This window comes from Calypte anna, chromosome Z (assembly GCF_003957555.1).
Source record: "Calypte anna isolate BGI_N300 chromosome Z, bCalAnn1_v1.p, whole genome shotgun sequence".
In the NCBI taxonomy this organism is placed as follows: Eukaryota; Metazoa; Chordata; class Aves; order Apodiformes; family Trochilidae; genus Calypte; species Calypte anna.
The window spans coordinates 45,214,766-45,238,496 of record NC_044274.1 but is presented as its reverse complement, the minus strand read 5'-3'; the positions used below and the strand labels follow the sequence as shown (position 1 = coordinate 45,238,496).

Here is a 23,731-nt window from a genome sequence, read left to right as displayed (position 1 = left end):
AAAACAGGAATATATTAGATAGTATTAGCAGGTTATAAAAGCAAGTTGCATTGTACCACAAGGGGCAAGGGCTACAATTGGCTTCACTGCCATTCTCAGAGTAGCATCTGAGTTCTTAGATGTTTGGTTATATAGGGAAAGACATATATTGAATATGCCTCTAATATTTAAAGGAAACTTTACAATACTGTACTTATGACATATTTTAGAAAATATTGGAAATTCTATTTAAATATATATATAAAGAGGATACACTGAGGGCTATCTCAAAAACAAACACTGTAGTTTAGGGTGGATTATGGCATTTACTGTTCTACAGCTACGTGATACACGTGTTCTGTTTCTTTTAGGTGCTGCTACGACTGATAAGACATTTCTGTGGAGGTGTGCGTGTGCGCCACTATAGGGATCTGGTGACTACACTGACTGTTAGTAAAATGCATGCCATGCATTTTAAGAATAATAATAGTAATCATATAATAATCATCATCATCATCATAATATTCTGAATATGGAAATTAGTGGGGGTGAAGTGCGCTTCAGAACTAAGCACTTACCAATAGATTCTGGAGATTTAAATACGGAGAGAAGAAAGACAGCATAAAAATATTATTATATTCCTTTTAATTTGGTACAAAGTTTTCAGTTAAAGCTTTATATACTAAATCATCTATGTCACATGTGAAAAATTAATTCTTAATTTACATTAACAGAAGGTTATTTTACACAGTTCTGCTGACAACAAGCAAAAAGTCAGTTAACAAGACGATTTAACATCACAGGACAGGTCAAAAGCTGAGAATTCTGGGAAGACACGTGATTAAACAACTTAGATTCTACAACGATATCTACAATTGCCAAAGAAAAGAGCTCATTATATCCCAATTACCTTAGTTAGGGATAAGTTTTATGCTTTATAAATTTAGAGGTCTTTTTTTAAAAAAAATCTAACGAGAGCAAAAGAATAAACTAGGGCAGGAGGAGAGTGAAAGAACTGCTAAGGAGGTGCAAGGGGCAAAGAGAGAGAGAGCAGCAAAAGCTGGATTCTACACCAAAAGCAGACTTCTGTAGATCCAGAAAATATAGGATTCATAAAGCTTTAGCGTGGGCGCACACTACTGTGGCTAAATGTGTTGGAAAAATGTTCAGCCAGCAAAAAAAACTTTATTACATAGATTACCCAAAGATTTCTTTTCCCTCTTTTTTTTCTTTTGTTTTTCTTTTGTTTTTTTTTTCCTTTTTTTTCTTTTTTAAATTTTCTTTTTAAACTATAATTGTGCATGGGAAAAAGTACTGTGTTTTATGTATTTGTGAGAGGAAAGATGTGTCCAAACTGGCTAATCTTCGGTGGACTCAAATGTGGAAAAGACAGTACAAAACACATTTTAGATTTTAATTGAAGTGTCTAATGCAGGTTTTGGTTTTGATGAATATAACCATTGGTACTCCTTGCAATTTCTGAATGAAGTCCAATGTTGAAATAAATTTGTTTAAAAATAACAAAAAGGAAAGAAGAAAGAAAGAGGAGAAAATGGATCCATCAAGTACTGCAAAAAGCAGTAAAGAAAAAAATTATCAAAAAGTACAGTCACAGCAGTGAGCAATGTGGAGTAAACAGAAGCTGCAAAACACACAGAGACAGACTCTAGAAAAGGCTATGACAACATCACAGACATGGACAACACACTCAGTAATACAGAAAAGAGAGGAAGAGGAGAAATTACCTATAAAAAATTACAAAAAAAAAAAAAAAAAAAAAAAGAACAAAAAAGAAAAAAAAGGAAAGAAAAATTAAATTAAATAAAATAATTAAAAAAAAAAAAAAAGATAGAAAGAAAAGAAAAGGTGAGAAAGAACAACTCTGGCCATCAGTAGAAACAGTAACAAGACCCTACCTGAGCGTAACTGCTTGATGCGGCCATTGTTGTTGCTTGTGTCAACAGGTAAGAAATCTTTGAACCAAGTTATTTCGGGATCAGGGTTGCCACTGGCTGCACACAGCATGGTAGCTGTACGAGTTCGTTCAACCACCTTCAGCTGTGGGCCCATATCAATGGTGGGGAAACCTCGGGGAATTTGATCCTCTGCAAATGAAATGAAGGAATTCACAAGGGTTACATAGCTACTCATGAAAGCCTCAATCACTGTGGTTTAGTTCAAGGGTCTCCCAAAACTATGCAAGGAACTGATGCAAAATCATATAATCAGGAGGTATTTTTTTGTAAATTACAATGATCAAGATGCTTACAGAAACTAGAAAGTTCACAAAAAAGCAGCTACAAACATCATACTGACTTGCTAAGTGGCACAGCTATTCTGTGTAGGGTATTAACAGCAGACTTTCACTATGGTACTTTAAAACACTGCTGTTTTTCTGCTTGTAAGAGTAATTTTTTTACATGAAATATTGAATCACCATGCCTACTGATGACAGAGAAAAACCCCTTTCCCTACGTGTGACAAATATATTCCAAAGTGTGGCCACTCAGTATAGCATTTGGCCATGGACTTAAAAGAACTAAGTTATGTTTTTTTCTTTAGGTAATCATTATTACCTAGGTACTATTAGTCTTAACATTTAATGAACCTGCGCATCAGTTACCCATCTATGGGTATGACAGTGCTTTACTGCTACAGAGAAGTGCTACGAGGATAAATAAATGTAAGATGGCAAAACCTGTGACACTCTAAACATTAGAGCTAGGCCAATATCAAAGATAAATGACATGACATTCAAAGTGATCTTGAATAGATTAATGAAAACACTCGGTGTTTTGGTCTAAAATCTTCACCCTTGTGCAGTCAATATTGAAATATTATGAAATAAAAAATAAGTACTGTGGGAGAACAAGTTGAAGTAGGTAAAATAATGTATTTGAATTAACAGTCCTGCTCTTCATTGCCATTAATATGGTAAATATATTTTTATTGCAAAATAATTGCTATTTTTCCGCTTCAAAAAGGAGAAGCAAAAAAATCAAGAAAGAAGATCAATACTAATATAAAACACATTCCTTATTAAATATCTTGATTGGAGGTTGCTGACATGCAATTGATTAAAGGATAAAATTAACTTATCAGAAATTGTTCAATGTCAACTCTCTTTCATGAAAAATATGTCTTATTTTCAAATAGCTTCAGGGAAAAACGTATAGCAAGCAAGTACATCCTATAAATCTTTGCAGTTCCTGAGGCCTGCTGCTACCCATGAACTACTTAATATTTTGCAACACAACTGCACCTGGATATTACTCTGGTAGAGTAAACACAGTTCTCCAGTAAGTCTGCATTACCCTTCAGAGGTAGTATTTCTACCAATAAGTGTTTAAGTGTCTGCAATATGGATACACTGAAAATATAAAAATTGTTTCTTGAATCATCAAAACACAGGCTCCACAGTTTCTGTTTACACTCTTTAATGTGTATCAAACTTATTTCCATCAGCAAAACCCCCTCCAAACCAGCACCACTTTTCCCTATTTACAATCTTTAAATGTATCAAGATCAATCTCATCAAAATGCTCATCAGAATGATTCCTGATAAGCCGCCAGACAGTAATGCAAACTGGTAGCAAACAAAAGAATTCCAGAAAACCAGAATACAAAGGGAAGACCTGCATTTACCAATTTTTAACGTCTGGGAATAATTGATGAGAAGAAGGAACATTTTACTCTAAAAATTCAGAGGAAAAAGCCAAAAATCAGAAGCAAATGGAAGCAAACAGAAGTGAACAGAGGCAAAGTGAAAAGAGGTGAAAAGGAGCAGAGCACCATAGAGACCACTGACTTCAAAGAGAGAGACAGCATCCCAGTGGTCAGGAGGCGATTTTCTTCAGATGGTGAAAAGAACACTAATTGTCCTCTTTCTTTTCTTAATAGCCCTTTCCCTGGGGTGATTAACTTGTTTAAAAACTTCATTTTCCCAGTTTCTACCATTACTAACTCCTTCCTAAGACTCCTTTCAATGTGGTGCCATTTTCCCTGAAATAAACCATTGTAATTAATTCAAACCATAAAGCTGGTTACATTTGCAATTTGTAGGATGTATATGTGCAGTGGCTAGTATTTCCTCACAAAAAAAATATGTAATATTAATGGTTACAGACTGTGACAGTATCAAACCGTTCATTAGCTATAGGCTTTTTCCAAAGAAAGGTATGTTTCATGTCTCCTTATAAACTAGAAGTCTTTGCTTTGGGAATAACTGAAAATATTAGACTTGTGACACAGAACAGGATTTTTATGACCTGACTTTTCCTTTCCTACTTGGCTCACACTGAAAACCCTAGAGTTTCTTTTGCAAATACGTAAGTGTACAACAAAGATAATCTATCCTGAATACTAATAGGATGGAGCAGTAAAGAGCTTTCCTTTCTTATTTTTAATAAGGGTAATTAAATTCCATCCATCCCCCTTATGCATAGAATCTCTTTGAATGAATGCTCTCCATGAAATTTTCATGAGAAACATCACAATGTAGCAGATTCAATAGCCAAAACTGTTATATTTTTGACAGTTGTGGCTTGTTTCCAATCTGGCTTTCAGGTATTTGGCAATAAAACCCAATATTCAACATAAAATGGACCAGGGAAATAATGGCATTTCTAATTGGAGTGCTTATCACAGTGGATTTAGTTTTTAAGTTGTTAATTGCTTTTTTCCTCTTTAAGTTTATTGGTGATTTGTACAAAACTGCCTCTACACTTTGATGATACCAAGTGTGACAGATCATCAAAAACACTGTGCAAAAGAGCTGAGCATCAAATCAGTGAATAACTGTCTCCCAGCCACAGTGGAAATAAGTATTAAAATTTTTGATAGATTGGTTGCTCTGCAATTTTACATGAGGTGAAAAGAAAAATATTTTTTGCTGCTCATTATTATGTTCATTAGGCTCTACACCATAGTATATACCACTGTTCTCCATTAATATTCAGTTCTAGTGAATTAGCTTCCAATTCATCAACAATTTAAATCAGACTTGACCTTCTCAAAGCCATTTGGTACTGTCATTTTTTAGGGGACATTAAAGGGCAGATTCCTCTGTGCTTGTGCTTAGTGACTCATACATGTAATACATATTTTGTTTAGGATGACAGATACAAGACATTTAGAAATAGAGCACATTCTTTGAATTTGTAAGGTGTCTTAACAGTGCTGCATTTCACCACTGGCATTAAGAGAATGACTTTAGAACTGTGTTACTATCATTACCAGTTACTTGAAGAGCTCTACAATACTTATTTTTCATAGATTCATAGAATGGTTTGGGTTGGAAGGGACCTTAAGGATAATCTAGCTCTAACTCCCCTGCCATGGGAATTCACCAAAATGTATGATCTTAACAACAGAGCAGCATCTACAAAGAGTGGTTACCACACAAACCCTTAAGACAGAATGATACAAAATGGCACACAGCTCAGCTAAACAAAGATAAAAACAGTGATCCACATCCAATGTTCGTGCCACACCTTCTTAATATATTTTGACTATTTTTCCTGTAAAAAGTACTTTCAGATCATATGCAGGCCCTGCTGGAAGCAGTAAGAGTGGCAGCTTTTAAAAACAGATTGGGTCTTAAAGTCAAATTCTTCATAGCTACCTTCATAAATAGCTTTGGCTTTTACGAAAAAATATAGAATAATGTTAATAATTTTCTCAGTTAAAATACTTTAGGATAGTATTAATCTGATAGGAATATGAAGTGCAAATGTGATGTACCCAAAGCAAATTCTGTTGTCATTGGTTGTGCGTTATAAAAGCAAGGCAATAGAAGCAGCGTCCAAGGCTGGACATTCTACACAGAAAATGGGTAACAGTCCTCTTAATTAATTCATTCCCTGGTAACTATTTGCACATTGAAACACCCACGTTCCAAAATATCCATATTAGCCTGGAGTTAAATCTGTGTGATCTGCCTAGCTAAAATACATGCTAGTAGTAGAACAAAGTAGTTCACTGTGTCTCTCAAAAAATATTGTCCTATGTGAACCAATTATTCTCATTGTGGAAATGGAGGCTGGTTCTTCATTCTACGCATGAAGAAAAAAAAAAAAATCTATTTCAAGATTCACTGATAGCTTTGCCACAGGCAAGTTTTAGTCATTCTTTAGCTCACAGAATAAAAAGGCACACATGGAATATTTCCAGAATACACTATAGATACTGAAGATAAACTGCTGCAATAAAGTTTATTATTTCAAAGAACAGTATAAATAAAGCTTTTATTTTCATTATTCCAGATGGTAGCAGCATATAATTTGTACTGTTTTGACATCATGACCATATTATTCAAAATCATTCTTCCTGCAACTGAACTGAACACAAGATTGAGAACAGTAAAATCAAAGAGATAGGGAAGGAAGGAAAATCAACATTTTGCAGCAACGCTGGTTAGTTGTACTATAATTGAAGAACTACACATGTGAATAAATTAAAAAATAAAACCAAAGCCATTTCTAATTATACATAAAAGACTAATTTGGATTTAAAAGATACAAAGCACCAGAAAACTGCCAGTTAATAAACAAGAGTCCTATTGAAGTATTTTACAAGGTAAATTTTGCAAAAAGTAATTGTGAACACACCGTAAGTTCTTTTCACAGTGTTCTTTTTCTAAAGCTGCTATATATAAATGGATACTTTTACTTAGTTTGCTGTAAATCAATACAGGAGGGTAATGGCTGCAGTGCAAGAATACATCAAGGTATGCATTGGTATTTCTCTTAAATTTCACTCAGTTATACCACACAAGGAAGAATTGGGAATTGATGAGATGATCAGAGACTCACTAGCTGTAAATATTCAACAAGAGAACAGCTGCCCATTCCATCCTATTAAAAATCATGCATTTAAAAACATTCTTAATATATTGAAGAGATGTGCAAAGCACTTTTGATGTAAAAGAAAACAAATTTGTTTAGTAGCGCTGTATGCAATTACCCTGCAAATTGCAAAGTAATGTCTATGTAACAGAACATTGTGCCACTTAGACTGAATTATCCTTTGTTTAAATGTTGAAGCTGCAATTTCACATTGCATCAAGTCAGTTAACAGTCGTTATTAGCATTTAGCCTTAAATAAGTTCTCTGTTTTAACAAATTAGTTCACTGAGCCTTTGAAACTAGGTATCTTCATAAGGACATGAAAAAGGAAAAGGAATTTACACATTTGGCAGTTCTCAAAATCTGCTACATTAAAGACTGCACATAGCAAGCCCTTTCCAAAGTGACCTGGCTTACTCTCACGAACAATGGAATACCTCTCACTTTCCTTTACAAATGACATTCCAAATGACAAAAATTAACATTTCGAAAGCCATCACTCATACGAAAACGAAAGTCTCAAAATAGCTTATTCTCACATTTGCACTCAGGCAATGTCACAGCTTGTAGCACAATATTTTTGAACATCATACACCTATCTTTCTTATGATTAAAATTTTGTATGTGTATTCTGCTTACTGGTAATGGATTGGGAATGACAAAGGGCTGTATACTAAAAAGGAAAAAAAAAAAGTGAATAAAATTTAAAAAAAAATTAAAAAGCAGGGAATTAAAAAATCCATGTGAAATGTCCCTGTAGCATAAGGAGAGGACTCAGACAGTAAAAGGCAGAGAACATGAAGTGGTCTTTTAAGTGCAGGGTATTATTTATCTAGGAGAAAAACCTCCAAACTTCTGAAGTAGACAAGATACTGCATCCCATCATATTTCCATATGCAAACATTAAAAATAAAACTATATATTTCGCACTGGTGAGCAGAAGACGAGGACATCAAGGGTCAGTGATACGAATTTCCATTATTACCATTTATAATTTGAAGCTTAATTTTCCGACAGGGTTAGGATTTAGATTACACTAAATTGGGGTTAAACTGGGGCTTGCCAAGAATCAGAATTAGCAAAATGCATAATTGCTCTACCTAGTCAACATTTTTAACATACTATTATTTGTGTTTTTACATTCTTCTTACTTTTACGGAAACATAAAGGGGGAATAGTAGCAGTGGTACAACGATGGCAGTCTTTGCTATAATCTTTTCTTTTTCACATTACAGATTTTTTGCAGTAAATGATGATATCAGCACCAGGTTCATACGTACATCAGAACTCATTTCTCATGTTAGTAGTCTGAATGCACAGATTGGTCCAGAACATGTTTTTCTTTTTCCTCCCCTCTTTTCTACACATTAATATTCTCTGCTAAAATAGTGAAACTAATAAATATGTATTTCACTTTTCGGAGCAATTACCTCATTAATTCTTAATTATAAAACAGTAACTCATCACAATAAAGTTGTAACAAACTCATTTGAACTGAGAATGAGGCAGAAGCATCTTGGTTTTGCTTCATCAAGGAGGACAAGACAGAAAAAGTTAGCAGTCTGGCAAAGGAGTAGTCAGACCATACAGTGCCTTTCTCTCTTGTTCCTTCCAACTCGCACTTCATGTCTAAACCTGTGCCTAAATGTAGAAGAGAGATAATACTGCCAAAGACAGTCAAATAAAGTCTGTCTGATCACAGCCATTTCTGTTACTGATGTTACAGAGCTCCCAATGAGCTGTTTCCTCTATGTCAGTGTCATACTGAATACTGCTTAATGCAGTGTACATACTTTGCAGCTCAAACTGACAACTATAAACTGTGCTTAAGTGCATTAATGTCACAGCTCCAAAATTTAAGGACCTGACAAAGGAACTGTAGTGGTAAAAGCATGAACTTTCTCTTTTCAAAGGAGAGTAATACTCTTTCTTTTTTTGCATTTCTAGTTCAGCATCAAACCATTTTAGAAAAAGGGGATGATTTTCACCTTGATAAGTGGACAGAGAGGTACCCCAGAAGGTCTAAGATGTGATCCCTTAGAAGAAAATAAGGAATAAGGGTGATGGAATAGTATTGCTCAGGTTTTGACAGAAAATGCTCGGGTCGGTCAGTATGTTAAAAGCACTTTTGGTGCAGTGACTTAAAGAGTAAGTTATTCAAGGTAAAGGCTATGTATTCCAAGAGCTTTTTATGTAGCTGGCACAACTCTGCACCCATAAAGATGTAGTAATTTGGATGTTTTTGCAGTATTTTGATAAATAGTAAACATAATGGTGAGTAACAAACAATAAAAGTGTTATTGCTGAAAGAAGTAAGAAAAAAGAGGTCTCATCAGATCAGAGATCAGACAGTGAACTCTGGAAAAATGTAGCTGAAGAGGCTATCTCTTGAAATCACTGAGCATTACACTAATGTTACTGATACAAAATATGCATTTATCTGTGCAGCACTCTACACTGGTCTGAAGAGCATGCTTGAAACATACAAAGTACTTCTATGACTACAGATAGATGACTGTAATAAATATTAGATAGAGAACCTTCCCGTTTTTGTGGTTTGCTTTTTTTTTTTTTTTTTTAACTTTGATCTTTCCACCACTATGTAAGCATGCCTCTGAACCTCTGTGAGTCTTTAACAGAAACAATAAATTATTTCCTTTGTGAATATATTGTGAAGTTCTTCACCGGTAGCTTGGCTATGGAGGAAATGGGTGTGCTCTAGACTTCTATTTTCATCTTCCTGAAGATGAGGGAGGAATCCCTTCATCTCTTGTGCTCACCTATGGTAACATTCCCTTTCTCACAGATACTGAGAAGATGAATCTCTTAGCAGGGAAGGGTAAGTGTAGGAGAGGAGAGAAGATATGTATAACTTCTTTTTCATTGGGGTGAACTTCATTACTTCAGTCAAAGTAGCTTGGAGGAAGTGTCCAGACAAAGAAGTTGAAGGGTATTTTCCTCTAGGAGAAACAGCTACCCATTTCAGTTCTGTAAGAATACAGAAGAGCTTTCTTTGTAGCAAAAGACACACGTTGCTTAAAACCCAGCTTTCTCATTGTTCTGTGCACAAGTTCAGTAATGACTGCTGTACACTAAATAACAGCATTTAAAGAGTATGAAGTTACACAGAACCTCGAATATGTGCATGAAGGTATATATGAAGAAACATAAAAATGTTGCTATTTCTAAAGCCTAAGGCAGCCAACACTTCAAGGCTGTCATTTGAGAAAGACTCATGATGTCACAAAGATAGTTTTGCTATGGATTTTCTGTCTCCTAGAAAAAATGTTAGAACCAGCTGTGGCTTGAGCCTTTGACTTCTATCTGTTTGCCTTAAACCGGTGTAAAAGGCACTAGTTTAGTATTTAACACTTCACAATATAACACAATGCGCTGTTTTCATAGATGCTAGATAACAACAGGACTCTGAGTTACTGCATGGAAGAAAACAGTGTCCCATCCTCTTTTCTGGCTTGGTGGAAGCCTGCCTTCAAAGCTGGCACAGAGAGCCTGATGCTCAAGGCAGCACTTATTCTAATCCTAATCTAATTGCTAGTTTGCAAGAGCTAGGAATTGCACACTTCCACAGCATTTTTCACAATAATAACCATATGGTCTAGGAAGAGCTGTTGTGAACTGTTGTGAACTGAACTGAACAAACTGAAGCAGGTTTCTGGAAGCCTGGAAGAGACAGATGTACTTTAAACATGACACTTTTACATTTATCTAGCAACGGCAGCTAGTATTTCTCATGGAACTGTTCATGAGGAATACAGCATGGGGATTCATTTCTAAGATGTTGAACACAAGACAAAAATGGATTTGCTCAGCTTTGCTATAACTCCTGATGCAATTTACAAAAATAATTGTACCATGAATTACATTGTCAGTAATTGTGGAATAGGATCTTGTCTTGGAAAAGGAGCACTGAATGTCAAAACACCTTTTTTTAAAAAATGTTCTACATGCTGAGCTCAAGGTTCACACTCATAGCCCATCATAATTATTTTCACTAAACATGCAATTCAGTACTACCTCTAAAAAAATATACCTAAATCAAAATCCACCATGGGCAGTGTAAAATGAAATTGAATACAGTCTGCGTTCAGAGTGAATATCTCCAAATTATAAATAAAAAAATTCAACAATGAGCATTTCTGTACTAAGTATTAAATTGGTTTTATATAAACTATAAGAAGCTTTTTGTTTACAGTTTCCTTTCAATAAAATTTCCTCAGCAACTGCCATCTAACTGATCAAAGATGATCCCAACAATTCAAGATATAGTTTCTAGAAAAAAGTTAAGATTTTTTGTCTCTGGTTTGGTTTGTGATTTTATAAAATAAATTTCTAAAAATAGAAATGAGAATTTGATAACATAGACACAGTGATGTTTCAGTTTCAGTACTAGCATGGACACAGGGAAGGAGCTGTAACACATTTTAAGTTGCATGAAGCAGGTAAAAATTAAGAAAAAAAAATGTCTGAAAATAAAAGATAGGAATCTGTCGTTCAGTGGTGACCTACCACCCAGCTTCGGCTATGCTGCAGAAGCAACACAGTTGACTGAGAGCACCAGAGCTGGGTTTTTTTTTCAGCAATGGAACTGTTTCTCCTTCGGTGTATTAGCAATAACATCCACTTTATAACTAAATACAAAGCTCATTTCTTCTAGAGAAAAGGGATCACACTATTTTTCCTGTAGGCAGGAGTGGTAGGCATGAGGATTATTAGATAAATCCTTTAGAAGCAACTGGTAGCAGGTCAGATGTTGCAGTAACCAGGAAACAATTTCTGTTGCTAAATGAATATAGTTATAAATCTTAGACTACAAAATTTCAACATTTTTGTACCTCAGAAGACTTAAAAATCACTCCTTGTATGCAAAGCATCTTTCTGCTTTTATTTTGTTTAGGAATACTTCTTTGAATAAATGCTACAATATAATTAGTTCTGAGTATTAACTCCAAGGATAAACAAAGTATTATAAAAAAAGGAGTTAGTTATTTTTGACTCTTCAGTACCTTTCAGCTCCTTTGCCATGTGACTTAAACAATCTGCTCATATATAGGTAGCTAGTTTTTTATGCTTGTAGTTTAAATACTGTGCTTCTGGAAAAGTTCTGTCTTACCTGTTTATCCTTTCTGAAAAAAACAATTATTAACCTTTAAAAGACCACATATAAGCCTTCATTTTATTACAGGATCTGTCACATGTCTGTGTGTCCATAAAAACTTTTAACTCCAAAGTCCTACTGTAACATTTTATTATCCACTAAAAATCCACCACCAACACACCCTGAAAGAGCACCTTTAAGAGAGTTGAGAAAAATGTTTTCTTTAATTTCTGCTTTACAAAACTATGCTTCTACAGCAACAAAAAACAAAAGCAAAAAACAAAAAGAACAACAAAAAAAACCCAAAAATAAAATAAAAAAAAAAAAAAAAAAAAAAAAAAGAGAGAGAGAGATATAAATCTAAAATATTAGGCCAAAATTTTCCAAGATAAATACTCAAGTTTGCTTTATTACATGACTTTCTAGTATTTAGTAATGGCGCTGCAGAAAAGTCAGTATCCTGGAGATCACAGCTACAGAAATACTTCCACAAAGTTCCTGCCTTAACACACTGGACACCTCCCTGTGCACCAAAATGTCTGAAAGGTCTTAGAAACTAAGAGCAAGTAGACAGCAAATTTCCACATTGCTATTGCTATGCCTGTGATCACCTTTACCAGCACATACAGCAAGTAGGATATGAATTTCCAATGCCAACTTGAGTCTTCAAAAGATAAAACAAAATAATAGCTTTACCACATGATCTCCTGCTGAAGTTTTGAGAAACTGAGAACAAGAATACTTGATGGCTTCATTAGTTTTAGATGAGATCACAGAAACCATCTTTCACACAACAAAAGCTTAAAAAAGTAAGCAATTCAATTAATTACTTCCATAGGTAGTGAAATTAATTTGTTTTGGCCATAAAGTCTTTAATGCCAGAAAAGCAGATAAAAATTCCTTAGGAAATATATCAGATTAGTCTTAGTGAAAAGCAAAAACTAATCCAATTATCTACTGTAAGTTACTGCTTCCTGTTTCAAAGTTAATGCTGGACATCAGAAAAAATCTGTTTTACATAATTCTGTAACATTGAATTACTTTAATAACTATGCAAAGAACCCAAACCAAAACAATAAAAAACAACAAACCACCCCGAAAACATATTGCTCAGTATTTTTTAAACTTAGTCTGTCTGTTCCAAGTAAGCACAGGCAGAAAATTTTTTCTTGATCAGCTGCAAGTGGCTTTAAAAGTTTTTCATTACATAATGTACCTAACACAAAGCAAATGAATAGTCTCATTGCGAAAACTGACTGTAATGGAACTATTTATATATTTAAGTATGTTGCTGAACCAACTGTCACATTTTCTAAATTCATTGCCATTTTATTTCATAGGCTACTTTGTATTAAGCTTTCTTCCTACTCCAAAAAGCAAATCAGATCATTTAAAAATTTTCCCACACACATGACAAAAATGCATCCTCTTTCTCTAGAAGTGAAAACAACTCGTATGCATATAATTTACCTGCCTGGAGATTCATAAAGTGCTGTTTATATTCTATGGTGAGCACCACAAAAATATATACATGCATCATCAAGACCACCATGGTGTTGGGCTAACTTTTATGCTAAGCAGATACAGCACTGCAGAGAAATAAATTATTACTTTCTAATATCATAGGAAGATCAAGGAAGCCATTACGGTAGGTTCATAATACTAATAATTGAGCTCCTCAGGGTATAAGCAGGTGTGGTGAACACCCACCAGTAAATAGATGAAAAACCAACCAAACAAAGCCAAACAAAAACCAAAGAAACAGACAAGCAAAAACACCAAACAAAAGCCAAACAACAAAAAAAACCCTAAAAACAATCTTGAATCAGTAAAATTGCCACTATGGGCAGACTATGAAATGGTGCCATTCTGCTATTTCACTGTTTGAGGAGCAGACCTGCTCTGCTTTTCATGTGATAAACAGCCACCTTTGAAATAGCAGTCAGATGAGATAAAATGCAAATGGTACAAGGTTGCCAGGCAGGTAATGCAAATGGTGAAAAACTGCTGGTGTTGAATACAACAGCTAAGGAATTCTTGAAACGCCTGAATATTGAATGGAAGGCCTGCAGTTTCAGATTGCAAAATCCCTGACAACGATTTGTGGAAAGTAGAAATTTTAGCTATAAAAAATGAACAAAACAAAACAAAAAACCCAACCAACCAACCAAACAAAACACCCCCAAACAACCCAGAAGAAAAAGGAAAAACAGGAATGACCACAGTGGCGAAAAAAAGGACAGAAAATTGCACAGGACTTACCATGAGGGACAGGATGGACAAGCGCAAATTCCACCCCCATCCTCAGCGCGCCTTGGAGGGTGAAATTACAGATCTCTGTTCCCTTTTCTATCCTTCTCTTAAAAGTAATCCCAGATATTTAATCTCTTAAAAGACTGATTTCCTGCATTGTTGGCATTGTTTACCTAATTATTTACCCCTTTTCCTGAAACCCAGTTCCCCAACTGAATGTTTTCCCCTAAATAAACCATTTCAATTCCTTAAATTCTTAAGTTGGTTACTTTTTCCAATTTGTGGCATATATATGTGCAGACGCCAATATTCCTCACAAACAAGCCATAAAATAATAATTACTAATTAATATTCAATAATAGTAATTGTGGCAACAGGTAACCATTTAATGCAAGAAAGTAGCTACTAAAAATAAAAATAAAGAACAAAAGGTAATTTTCTAGTGAAGTTTTGGCAGTGCAGGTGGACTTACATGCACAGAGGCAAACCCCGATTAAAAGTGATGCTGGGATTTTGTAACTGTTCATGGTTAATAATTTTTTTTTTCAATCTCAATAGAATGCCAAAAGAAATAGCTCTGAAATTTTAGCACTATGCCAAAGTATCTGCTGAGTATTAGCTAAAAGGCAAGATTGGCACTTACTTGCTTTAGCAGCTATATTTTAGTTGGACTACTTTCATTATTTAGTGCTTATGCGACTGAAAGTTCACAGCTGGAAATTGTATAGAAGTAGGCAAACAACTATGTTCTCAATCAGTACAAGATGTTAGTTTAATAATTATTACAATAAATCACATATGGTTTCTATTCTTAACTTGATGTATACATAATAAACATTAATAGGTGTTACAAAAGTGCATCAAAAGAATAGATGCTATAAAACTGTGTTCATTTCTAACACATGAAAAGTAAGAAACCCTCACACAAAATATTTTATAAATTCAGAATTTTATAAATTCAATAGCATTAATGCTATTCCTAGTGTCAAAATAGAAGCATTCATTTTATATTTATTTTATTTTATTAGGTCATGTAGTTCAACTCCTTCCCTGCATGGCCTTCCAGTATACCATGGTCCTCCATGCCCCATCCAACCTAGCCTTGAACACTTCCAGGGAGAGGTCATCCACAGTCTTCTTGGGCAACCCATTCCAGTGTCTCTGTGAATGAATTTATTTTCTTATAGTGAAGTTCTCCTTTACCTCCCTGTATTTTTCTCTACAGCAGTATAGAAAGCTGTCTTTATTATTTTAAGCCTTTGGAGACAGTTATCATGCTTTGGTGTTACTGTACTTTTATTCTGTAAATAAGTACCTTTTAGAAACTTTCTGCCAGTGTGTTGTGTGGAAGGGTTTGATGTTCACATGTCTACTGTCTGTGAAAATTGCCAGAGGAAAATAAGTCTTCGGAAAATTTTACTGAGGGTTCTAAAATTCTGGTGAGAATGGAGCAGTTTATCCCCAAGATAAGAGCTCTCCTAGTTTTGGTATTGCTTTAATGTGTTAGACAAACTGTCTACTTGAACCACTTAGTACTATTCCCGAGTAAGACAATTTACCATTTCTCAGCCTACAATTTATGATGAAGCTCCCACCTCTGAAGCTATTTAAGAAATAATTAAGTTGTAGTTATTTGTAAGAAGCATGTACCAGAAAATACTATGAAGTCTTGCACACCTTCTGCCATTTCTAAGATGTTCTTCATCTGCAAAGGTACAGCTGAGCTCATGCACAATTCGGTGGGGTTTAGATCACTGTGTGTGTAATCTTAGTACAATACAAAGGGTAAAAGACTGTGGGTAAAACTCCCAGAAGAATTATAAGCATGCAATTCTGAAAGAACTAGTAAGGATGCAAAATCTGCAATACGACTATCCATATGAAAAACTTGCACTCACAGTCAGACCAACCTAATGATCACATCTGCATGAAAACTCCAAAATGTAAATGTGATGAGGCTGCATGTGGTACTTGAAAACTGAAAAACAAGCCTCAGTTTGTTTCTCAGAAGTGAATGTAATAGTTACTCCACAGCTATTAAGTCATATCATGTTTTGAAAGTTAAACATATTGCAGGGTTCCCACCCTCCCCTTTTTTTTTTTTAATATATCTAACTAGTAATGCTAAAGCCAGTAAGAGCAAGATCTGGTTTCTATTTCTTTTTTTATACCAATGTAACTACTAAAGTCATGCAGTCACTCTTCATTTCAGTGATTCTTAATGTATAATTTGAAAACAATGACCAGATAGTCAAGAAATGAAAAAAATCTTTAACTCCTATTCCACTACTTCTAGAATTATTTCTTAGTTTATTTCACATTCAGTTTAGATTAGTTTCAAATCCTGAGGAAAATACAAAATATGACAGAAATTATAGGAAAGAACTGTTTGGATATGTCCAGGTGCAGATAGCTGCTTGCAAACTTGAAGCTCAGAAATTACAACAATAAAGAAATATATGTATATTTCTACGAAGTCCTGTGGATGACTAGTCCTAGTGAACACTTTTAAACAAAATGTTAGCCCCTTTTTATGGCTAATGGCTGATTCATTTTACTTATTTCTATCATTCCCACAGAGCAAAAAGTCATTCTGAAACAGTGTTACAGGTTTTTAGAAGACACAGAAAACAGAAAGCTTATCCTAGAAACACCTAACAACATTTCACACTGACTTCAGGGAGTCAGTGTGCCACTTTCATATTTTAATGAAGAAAATCAGGAAGTCTTGAAGATAATTACACTGTTTCTAGTGAACCTACATATTAGAAAAGCAGGGTTCCTTATGAGGGAAACAATCAGTACTCTCGAAACATGTTAGCTCCTAGACTGTAGTTGTGATTCAAATAAGGAGCAAGCCACTAAATGATACTAGTTTGGGGAAATAATATTCAGATTACAGAATATTATTTTAGCTTCCCAACAGCATGGAAGGTTTGAGACAAGGATGTCTGCTTCTGTATTTTCTACTAAGTAGAATTTCCACAGAGTTCTGTAGATTTCCACAGATGTGCAAATACTGTTTTAATAACCAAATGACTAATAGTGAATCAAGCATAAGTTTAAAAACAGTGCACACATTCCTTCAAATTAAAATCAGAATTTGAAGCACAAGACAGTTTGTGCACTACAAAATGCTCTTGGAACCTAACAAACAGCTCTGCAGTTAATTTTCACAGCCAGCTGGTCTATCTCAAAAAATTATTTCACCTTCTCTGTGCAATTATTACTCAAACATGAAATAAATGTATTCTATCCAGGGTTCTCACTCAAATCACCACTCAATACCTTTCAACAATGTTCTCCTTCACAATATCAATAGAATCATTGCTGAAGAATCTCATTTTACCCTAAGATATAGCAACCGACCTATCAAGGCATTGTCAATTGAAATGTAAGGACCCTTGAATTTCTTAGTCCTGCCCGTGAGCTACAAGAGTTCAAGTATTTTATCTGCTTTAAAACCCTCTAATGTTCTTGCCAATTAACTCGATTTGACACCACACTAAACCCCTGGAAATAAGTAACTAACCCATTCCCAGAGATTTTAGAAGACATGTTCCAGTAACTCGTATTGCCAAATTTACTGTAAACTTTCTGGCATAAAGATTTTAGAGGTAGCCCTACCTCTAGATCATCATAGATACGAGAATTTCACTTTGTTGATCCCAATATCTTGTGGCTCAACAGGGGTACATGTGCCTTTTGGTCTTTGTACACAGACCTCTGTTTTGTTTCTTGATAGGTGGAGGAAAGACCCACTGTCCAAAACTGGCTTTGGAAATTCCTTATACAGCTCTGTTTTTCAGTTTAAGTACAATGTGTCTCTATATTCTCCAGTAATAGCTCATTCGTGCTTTGGAAGTATTTAAGTAAACAAATTCTGAACTGGGCTATAAGCTTTTTTAAAAGTCAGATCTTAAGTTTTTACACTGAAGATCCTGTTTTGATGTCAATTTTTGCCAGTATTTTTTTTTTTTATTCTCTCTACACATATGAGTATGATAAACATGTTCCACCAAAATTTCTCTCCAGAACACTGTATGCTGCTTCTCCTCTCTCTTGACAACAAACAAAAGCTACCCAAATAATTTAAATTTTTATGAACCTGGAAAAAATAGAATGTTATTCAGCACTGTAATTCTAAGAGTAAGAAAGAAAGAAACCAGCATATTCAACAGATTTAAGAACAGGACAGTGTTAATTTTTTCCTTCCTTTTATATAATATGCCATGAAGATGCAAAATGAATGTGCTACAAGATTTTTATTTCAAAGATGCTGAAATTCACTACAACTTCTATTCAATGTCTAGGTCAGCACATTTAACCTATTTGACCATGTCTCTACTGGGAACTTCTTTTAGTCTAATTATTGGAATTATTCTTCTTTAGCAGGTGAATTCAATCAGAATCACTGCATTTACTTATACAATTATATTTAAACATATCCTGATGTTGTCTTCACTATCGGTCAAATTAAAAATTACCACTCACAATAGCTGATCCTGATTTTCAAGCTAAAAAAGTCTATGAAATCTAACTGCATACCATGTTTTACAATCAGATCTCTTAAGAAATCATGAGATAAACAAATTCAACTCCTCAGGCTCTCTGGCTACACTGATGCAGGGAGAAGGGTTGCTACAAACTGAAGACTTCTATACAATTAGAATGTCCTGTCAGTGACAATTAAAATAAAATATTTTGTTATTTACAGCCAAAATACTTTAAGGCACTTCACCTCTCCACAAGGGGACCATATACTTTGTTATACATTTGCATAAAGGGTTTTACAAATTGATTTTCATATGTGAGACTTTATTACTTGTCTGCATTTTTTACTGAGTAGGTAAAAGAGACTTTCTGTTCATAGCTTCTGAAAAGAAGATAGCAAAATGGAAGCTGCTCTGAAAACATGCAGAAGGAATACAGCAGGGTTCTTCCATAACCATGGGTGACCTGAAGAAAAGTTGTCAGGACTGATATGTTTGTCCACTTTTACTACAAGAGGCTATGTTACAATAACCACACAAAAATCTTTATGTGGATTATCATCTTCAAACATTCAGTTCCAATGACAGCAAGAAATTCAGATAGAAGTTTATAGCAGACCTGTTTAACAAAAGAAAAAGCCTAATGGATTTTTCAGCTAAATAGAAAATCATCAGGTCACAGAACATTTTTTTTTTCTGTATTGCTTGTGAAATATCAAATCTCATTTTTACTGCAACATACTGACACGTTAAATAGAGTTCAGGAAATGGCAACAAAATGAAGCACCTGAATGAAGTAATTCATTATGCAAGCTTGGGAGATTAATGTTAGAGCTCTCTCAGCAATAATTAAAATAAATAGCTGTTTCAGAGGCAGAGGATGAGCACAAAAGGAAGACAGGTATGGGATGAGAAAGTCTTTCAATCAGTCATAACCAGCATCAGAAAGTAGCTTAGCAAGAAGAAGTGGCTTCTTATAAAGTCTAATTTAATTAGGCAGCTAGTGTGTGTTTATAAAAAGAAAAAAGGCAAAAGCAGTAACAACAATATCAGTATTTACACAGCCACACCATATTCAAATATGGGTGATAAATGATAAATACTTCACCAAACTCAAGAACCCTGGCCAAATGTGCCGATGAGTTGATGAATGCAATTTATTTGCAAAAACAGGAGCTACATTTTCACTTGGATGTTTCAGTATACTGTGTGATTCTGAGTCAGATTATGCACATTCCTAATATCCCAGTTACTGACACTCACTTCAACCCGCAAATTTTCTTATAAATCACTCTTCAAAAGTGTGTTAGGAATTTATTTTTATTAGTCTGGGGATTTTCTTTCATTCTGTAATTAGTACCTGTAAAAATACATTGCAACATGAGCAACTTGTGACAGGGGCAAGTTTATTTCAATTCTGATGTCACAGAATGTTTTTTGGGCCATGGAACTAGATGTTTTTATGCAGTAAGTCTTTAATATCAGTAGATTAATAGCTGCATTTTCTCTAGTAGCTTATATCTATTCCATTGCAATGCTTTTGTGGAAAGAACAGTGTCACCGTATAGGCTTGCAGAGTGTCCAGCACAATGGTGCTTCAATTTTGCTTGGAAACATAGTAAGCTATTGTAATACAAATACAAGATTTGTTGATTGAAATATTAGATAAATACACGACAGCTGATAAGACCATGCTTTTATATACAGGGATTTGGAATTCACTGTTCTTTTCATAAAAATCTAAGTGCTTTTTATGACAATTGAACATTTCCATTCATTCCACAGTGGAGAAAATGTAAAATAATGACTTAATATATGATAAGAGTATGCCTAGTGAGAATAGCTCTATTTTGGTAAATAAATTACTTTGCGCTATCACATGCCCCTAAGTAAATGGACAGCTGCAACAGTATTCAGTAAGCTATTAGTGTGCAAAGATAAAATGATGTACTTTTGCATAGACAAAAGCTTGGTACTACAGCCAAAACAGCTGATTTGTTCAATTCAAGACATCACGCAGACTGCTAGGAAAACTGTTTAATGTTACCTTTCAAACAGAGAGATGAGAATCTGACACAATTTAAAAGGCTATTTCTGGGCTGTCAATCAGAACTGGCCTAGAGATGAACACTGTATTAACAAGTTATCAGGAACTTGCCAAATGTAGACACAGAAATTAGACTGCTGTGTTCCTCTATGAAATTTGGATTACAGAAACGCAAGGAAAAAAATACTAAAAGCAATTGGGAAAACATAAACATCATTGATCAAACATTGGGTCATTACTCAAAAATGGCTTCTAACATTTTTTCCCACTTATTTCCACTAATGAATTATTAAATAAACTACAATTTCCTATTGAACAATGGACTTCAAAACAAGAAAAGGAAATTCATCAACATCTGCCTTCACTTATCTATCAGGAACCTCGTGTCTTCTCTTAGAAAAACTATCATATACAATGTTAGTACTGTTCAACCAAGAAGTAATGCTTTTCAGCAGGGTGAGATACAGAATAATTATTGTTAAAAAAGAAAATTGCTATATCGCCATAGTATCTTGTCTATTTGCTTTATGAAATGTCCTTGGAGATCGGAGGATGGTATTTCAATCAGGTTAGACTTTTTGATGCTCTATAGACACAATCAAATGTAGTTCATTGTTAGCAGGATAGAAAATACTCTTCCATATGCAGATTTGAATATGTCCATGAAAAGACTGAATATGTCCTAAATGTATGCTAAAAAGCCTAAAAATGGAAAATTCCATCTATTTTAATAATCTCCTTTATTCAGGATTCTTCCATGATCCATTTTCAACTTATCTTTCCTTGTTACATTTACACTAGACTTTACCTACTTTATGCCCTCACACTATGATTCGCAGAATCACAGAATTTTCAGCATTGGAAGGGGCCTTTAAGATCATCCAGTTCCAACCTCCCACTAGATCAGGTTGCTCAGAGCCCTGTCCAGCCTGGCCTTAAAAACTTCCAGAGATGGGGCTTCCACCACCTGTCTGAGCAACCCATTTATACCTCTGTCTCACCACCCTCATGGTGAAGAACTTCTTCCTAACTTCCAATCTTAATCTTTCCTCCTCTAGTTTGTAGCCATTCCCCCTACTCCTGTCACTACCCAACATCCTAAAAAGTCCCTCACCAGCTTTCTTGTAGGCCCCTTCAGATACTGGAAGGCTACAATCAGGCCTCCTTGGAGCCTTCTCCTCTCCAGACTGAATAACCCCAAATCTCTCAGTCTGTCTTCATAGGAGAGGTGCTCCAGACCTCTGATCATCCTTACGGACCTTCTCTGGACATGCTCTAGCACATCCATGTCCCTTCTGTAAAAGGGGCTCCAGAAGTGGATGCAGTAGGATGGGGTCTCACAAAAGCAGAGCAGAGGGGGAGAATCACTTCCCTTGACCTGTTGGCCCTGCTTCTATTGATGCAGCCAAGGACCTGGTTGGCTTTCTGGGCTGCAAGTGTACAGTGATGTACACTGTACACCAGCACCAGCACTTCCAAGTCTGTTTCCTCAGGGCTGCTCTAAAGCCAGTCACTGCCCAGCCTATACTAGTGCTTGGGATTACCTTGACCCAGACCTCACATATTTCCTGTACTACACTGCCATTCTGGAGCTCAGTGTTATATATTCTCATCTATGACTGTTAACACTGACTCTATAAGCATCTTAAACTATAAGCTCAGTTCTGTTTTGGCTGATGCACTTTGTTGAACCTTCATAACCCTTACAACTGGGGAATGGTAAAAAGAAAGGTTACACAAGGAATGTTGCTGCATTTTCATAGTCTAATAATTCTATTAAGCAATCTATTGACTCTTTTCCTCCAATTTCATCTGCTTTCAAGTAATTAAATGCCACTATTTGTCTGTAGAATAATATCCTGGAGGGGCCAGTTAACCAAGGACTAATTCTACAATATTATGAACATATTACGATGAAAGGATGAACAATAAGATACATGTAGTACTAAACTACAATTAATGTCAGTTTAGAAAAATAAAAATTATCCAAAAAGAACTGGAGGAAAAATAATATTTTGAAGTCAGGTTAGTAAAATAACTCATCTGCCATAATAGCAGTAGATTTGCAAGTTATCATGGTCCTGTTTCATTCTCGAATAGTAAGTTCTTGGGTAAACTATGTACTTCTAATTCTTTTAGTTAAAAGCCTTTTAACATATAGTTCAATCTGACCTATGAGCTTCCCTTTGCCAGCAACAAGGATAAAATGCATTTTTTCCAGATCTCTCTCCCTCTTATGCTGTTCCTCCTTCCCTTCCTTACTTCCTTTCTGCCTTATCTCTTTACTCTCTCCCTTCCTCCTTCTTTTGTGACTGTCATGATAAAATCGTGAGTTACAACAAATTTTAGAGAGCTAAGAGTTTCAGAAAAAGTTCCATTACAGGTGTTGAAGTTGTAGTTGAAGAACTGTCAACACAAGTAGATTTGAAGACTAGTAAGACCCCGAGTAATGGGGAATATGGATGATTATTAAAATAAAAAGTAGTATTTGTTAGTAGTAACAAAAATATATCTATTATAATAGTGTTTTCTTTAGTAGTAATGGTTCTTTGCTAAAAAACAGTTTTAGCTGGTGGTCAACTGAGTTACAAAGTATGATGAAATATTGCAAGAGGTATTTAGAAGAGACTCTTCTAATAGGAAAAAGATAGTACTTTCCTAGTTTTATCTTGAAGAAAAAAATACAAAGTATAGATTTCTTTTTGTGGAAATTAACTGCAACAGCAGCACTAAACATCACCTGTTACAGGACTGAACAATCTATTGGAAAACATGGTAACACCTAGATAACCAAAGGCAGAATAGGAGAGGTTTCAAAATCACAAGTACTGCATTTCACAAGGTTTCTTAGTCTATCACAGAAAACAACGTATTCTAACACTGAAACCTCTATCAAATTATCTGATAGTGTTCTTTAAAAATAGTTTGCTTTTTTGCTTATCCCAAGTTTCAAGTAGTCATACATTCAGTCACTGCTTGCAAAGAAAAATTAACATGG

The 23,731-nt window shown here is 34.9% G+C and overlaps 1 protein-coding gene across 1 annotated transcript in view; it reads right to left on the bottom strand.

The window, feature by feature from the left end:
• The window catches only part of PTPRD (protein tyrosine phosphatase receptor type D), a 262,399-nt gene that overhangs the window by 132,057 nt on the left and 106,611 nt on the right, over window positions 1-23,731 (bottom strand). Inside the window, exons 4-5 of the mRNA XM_030466839.1 lie at window positions 1,896-2,084; window positions 558-566 (exon numbers count right to left, since the gene is read on the bottom strand). Of these exons, the coding sequence (XP_030322699.1) occupies window positions 558-566; window positions 1,896-2,084 (198 nt within the window). The remainder of the gene's footprint in view (window positions 1-557; window positions 567-1,895; window positions 2,085-23,731) is intronic.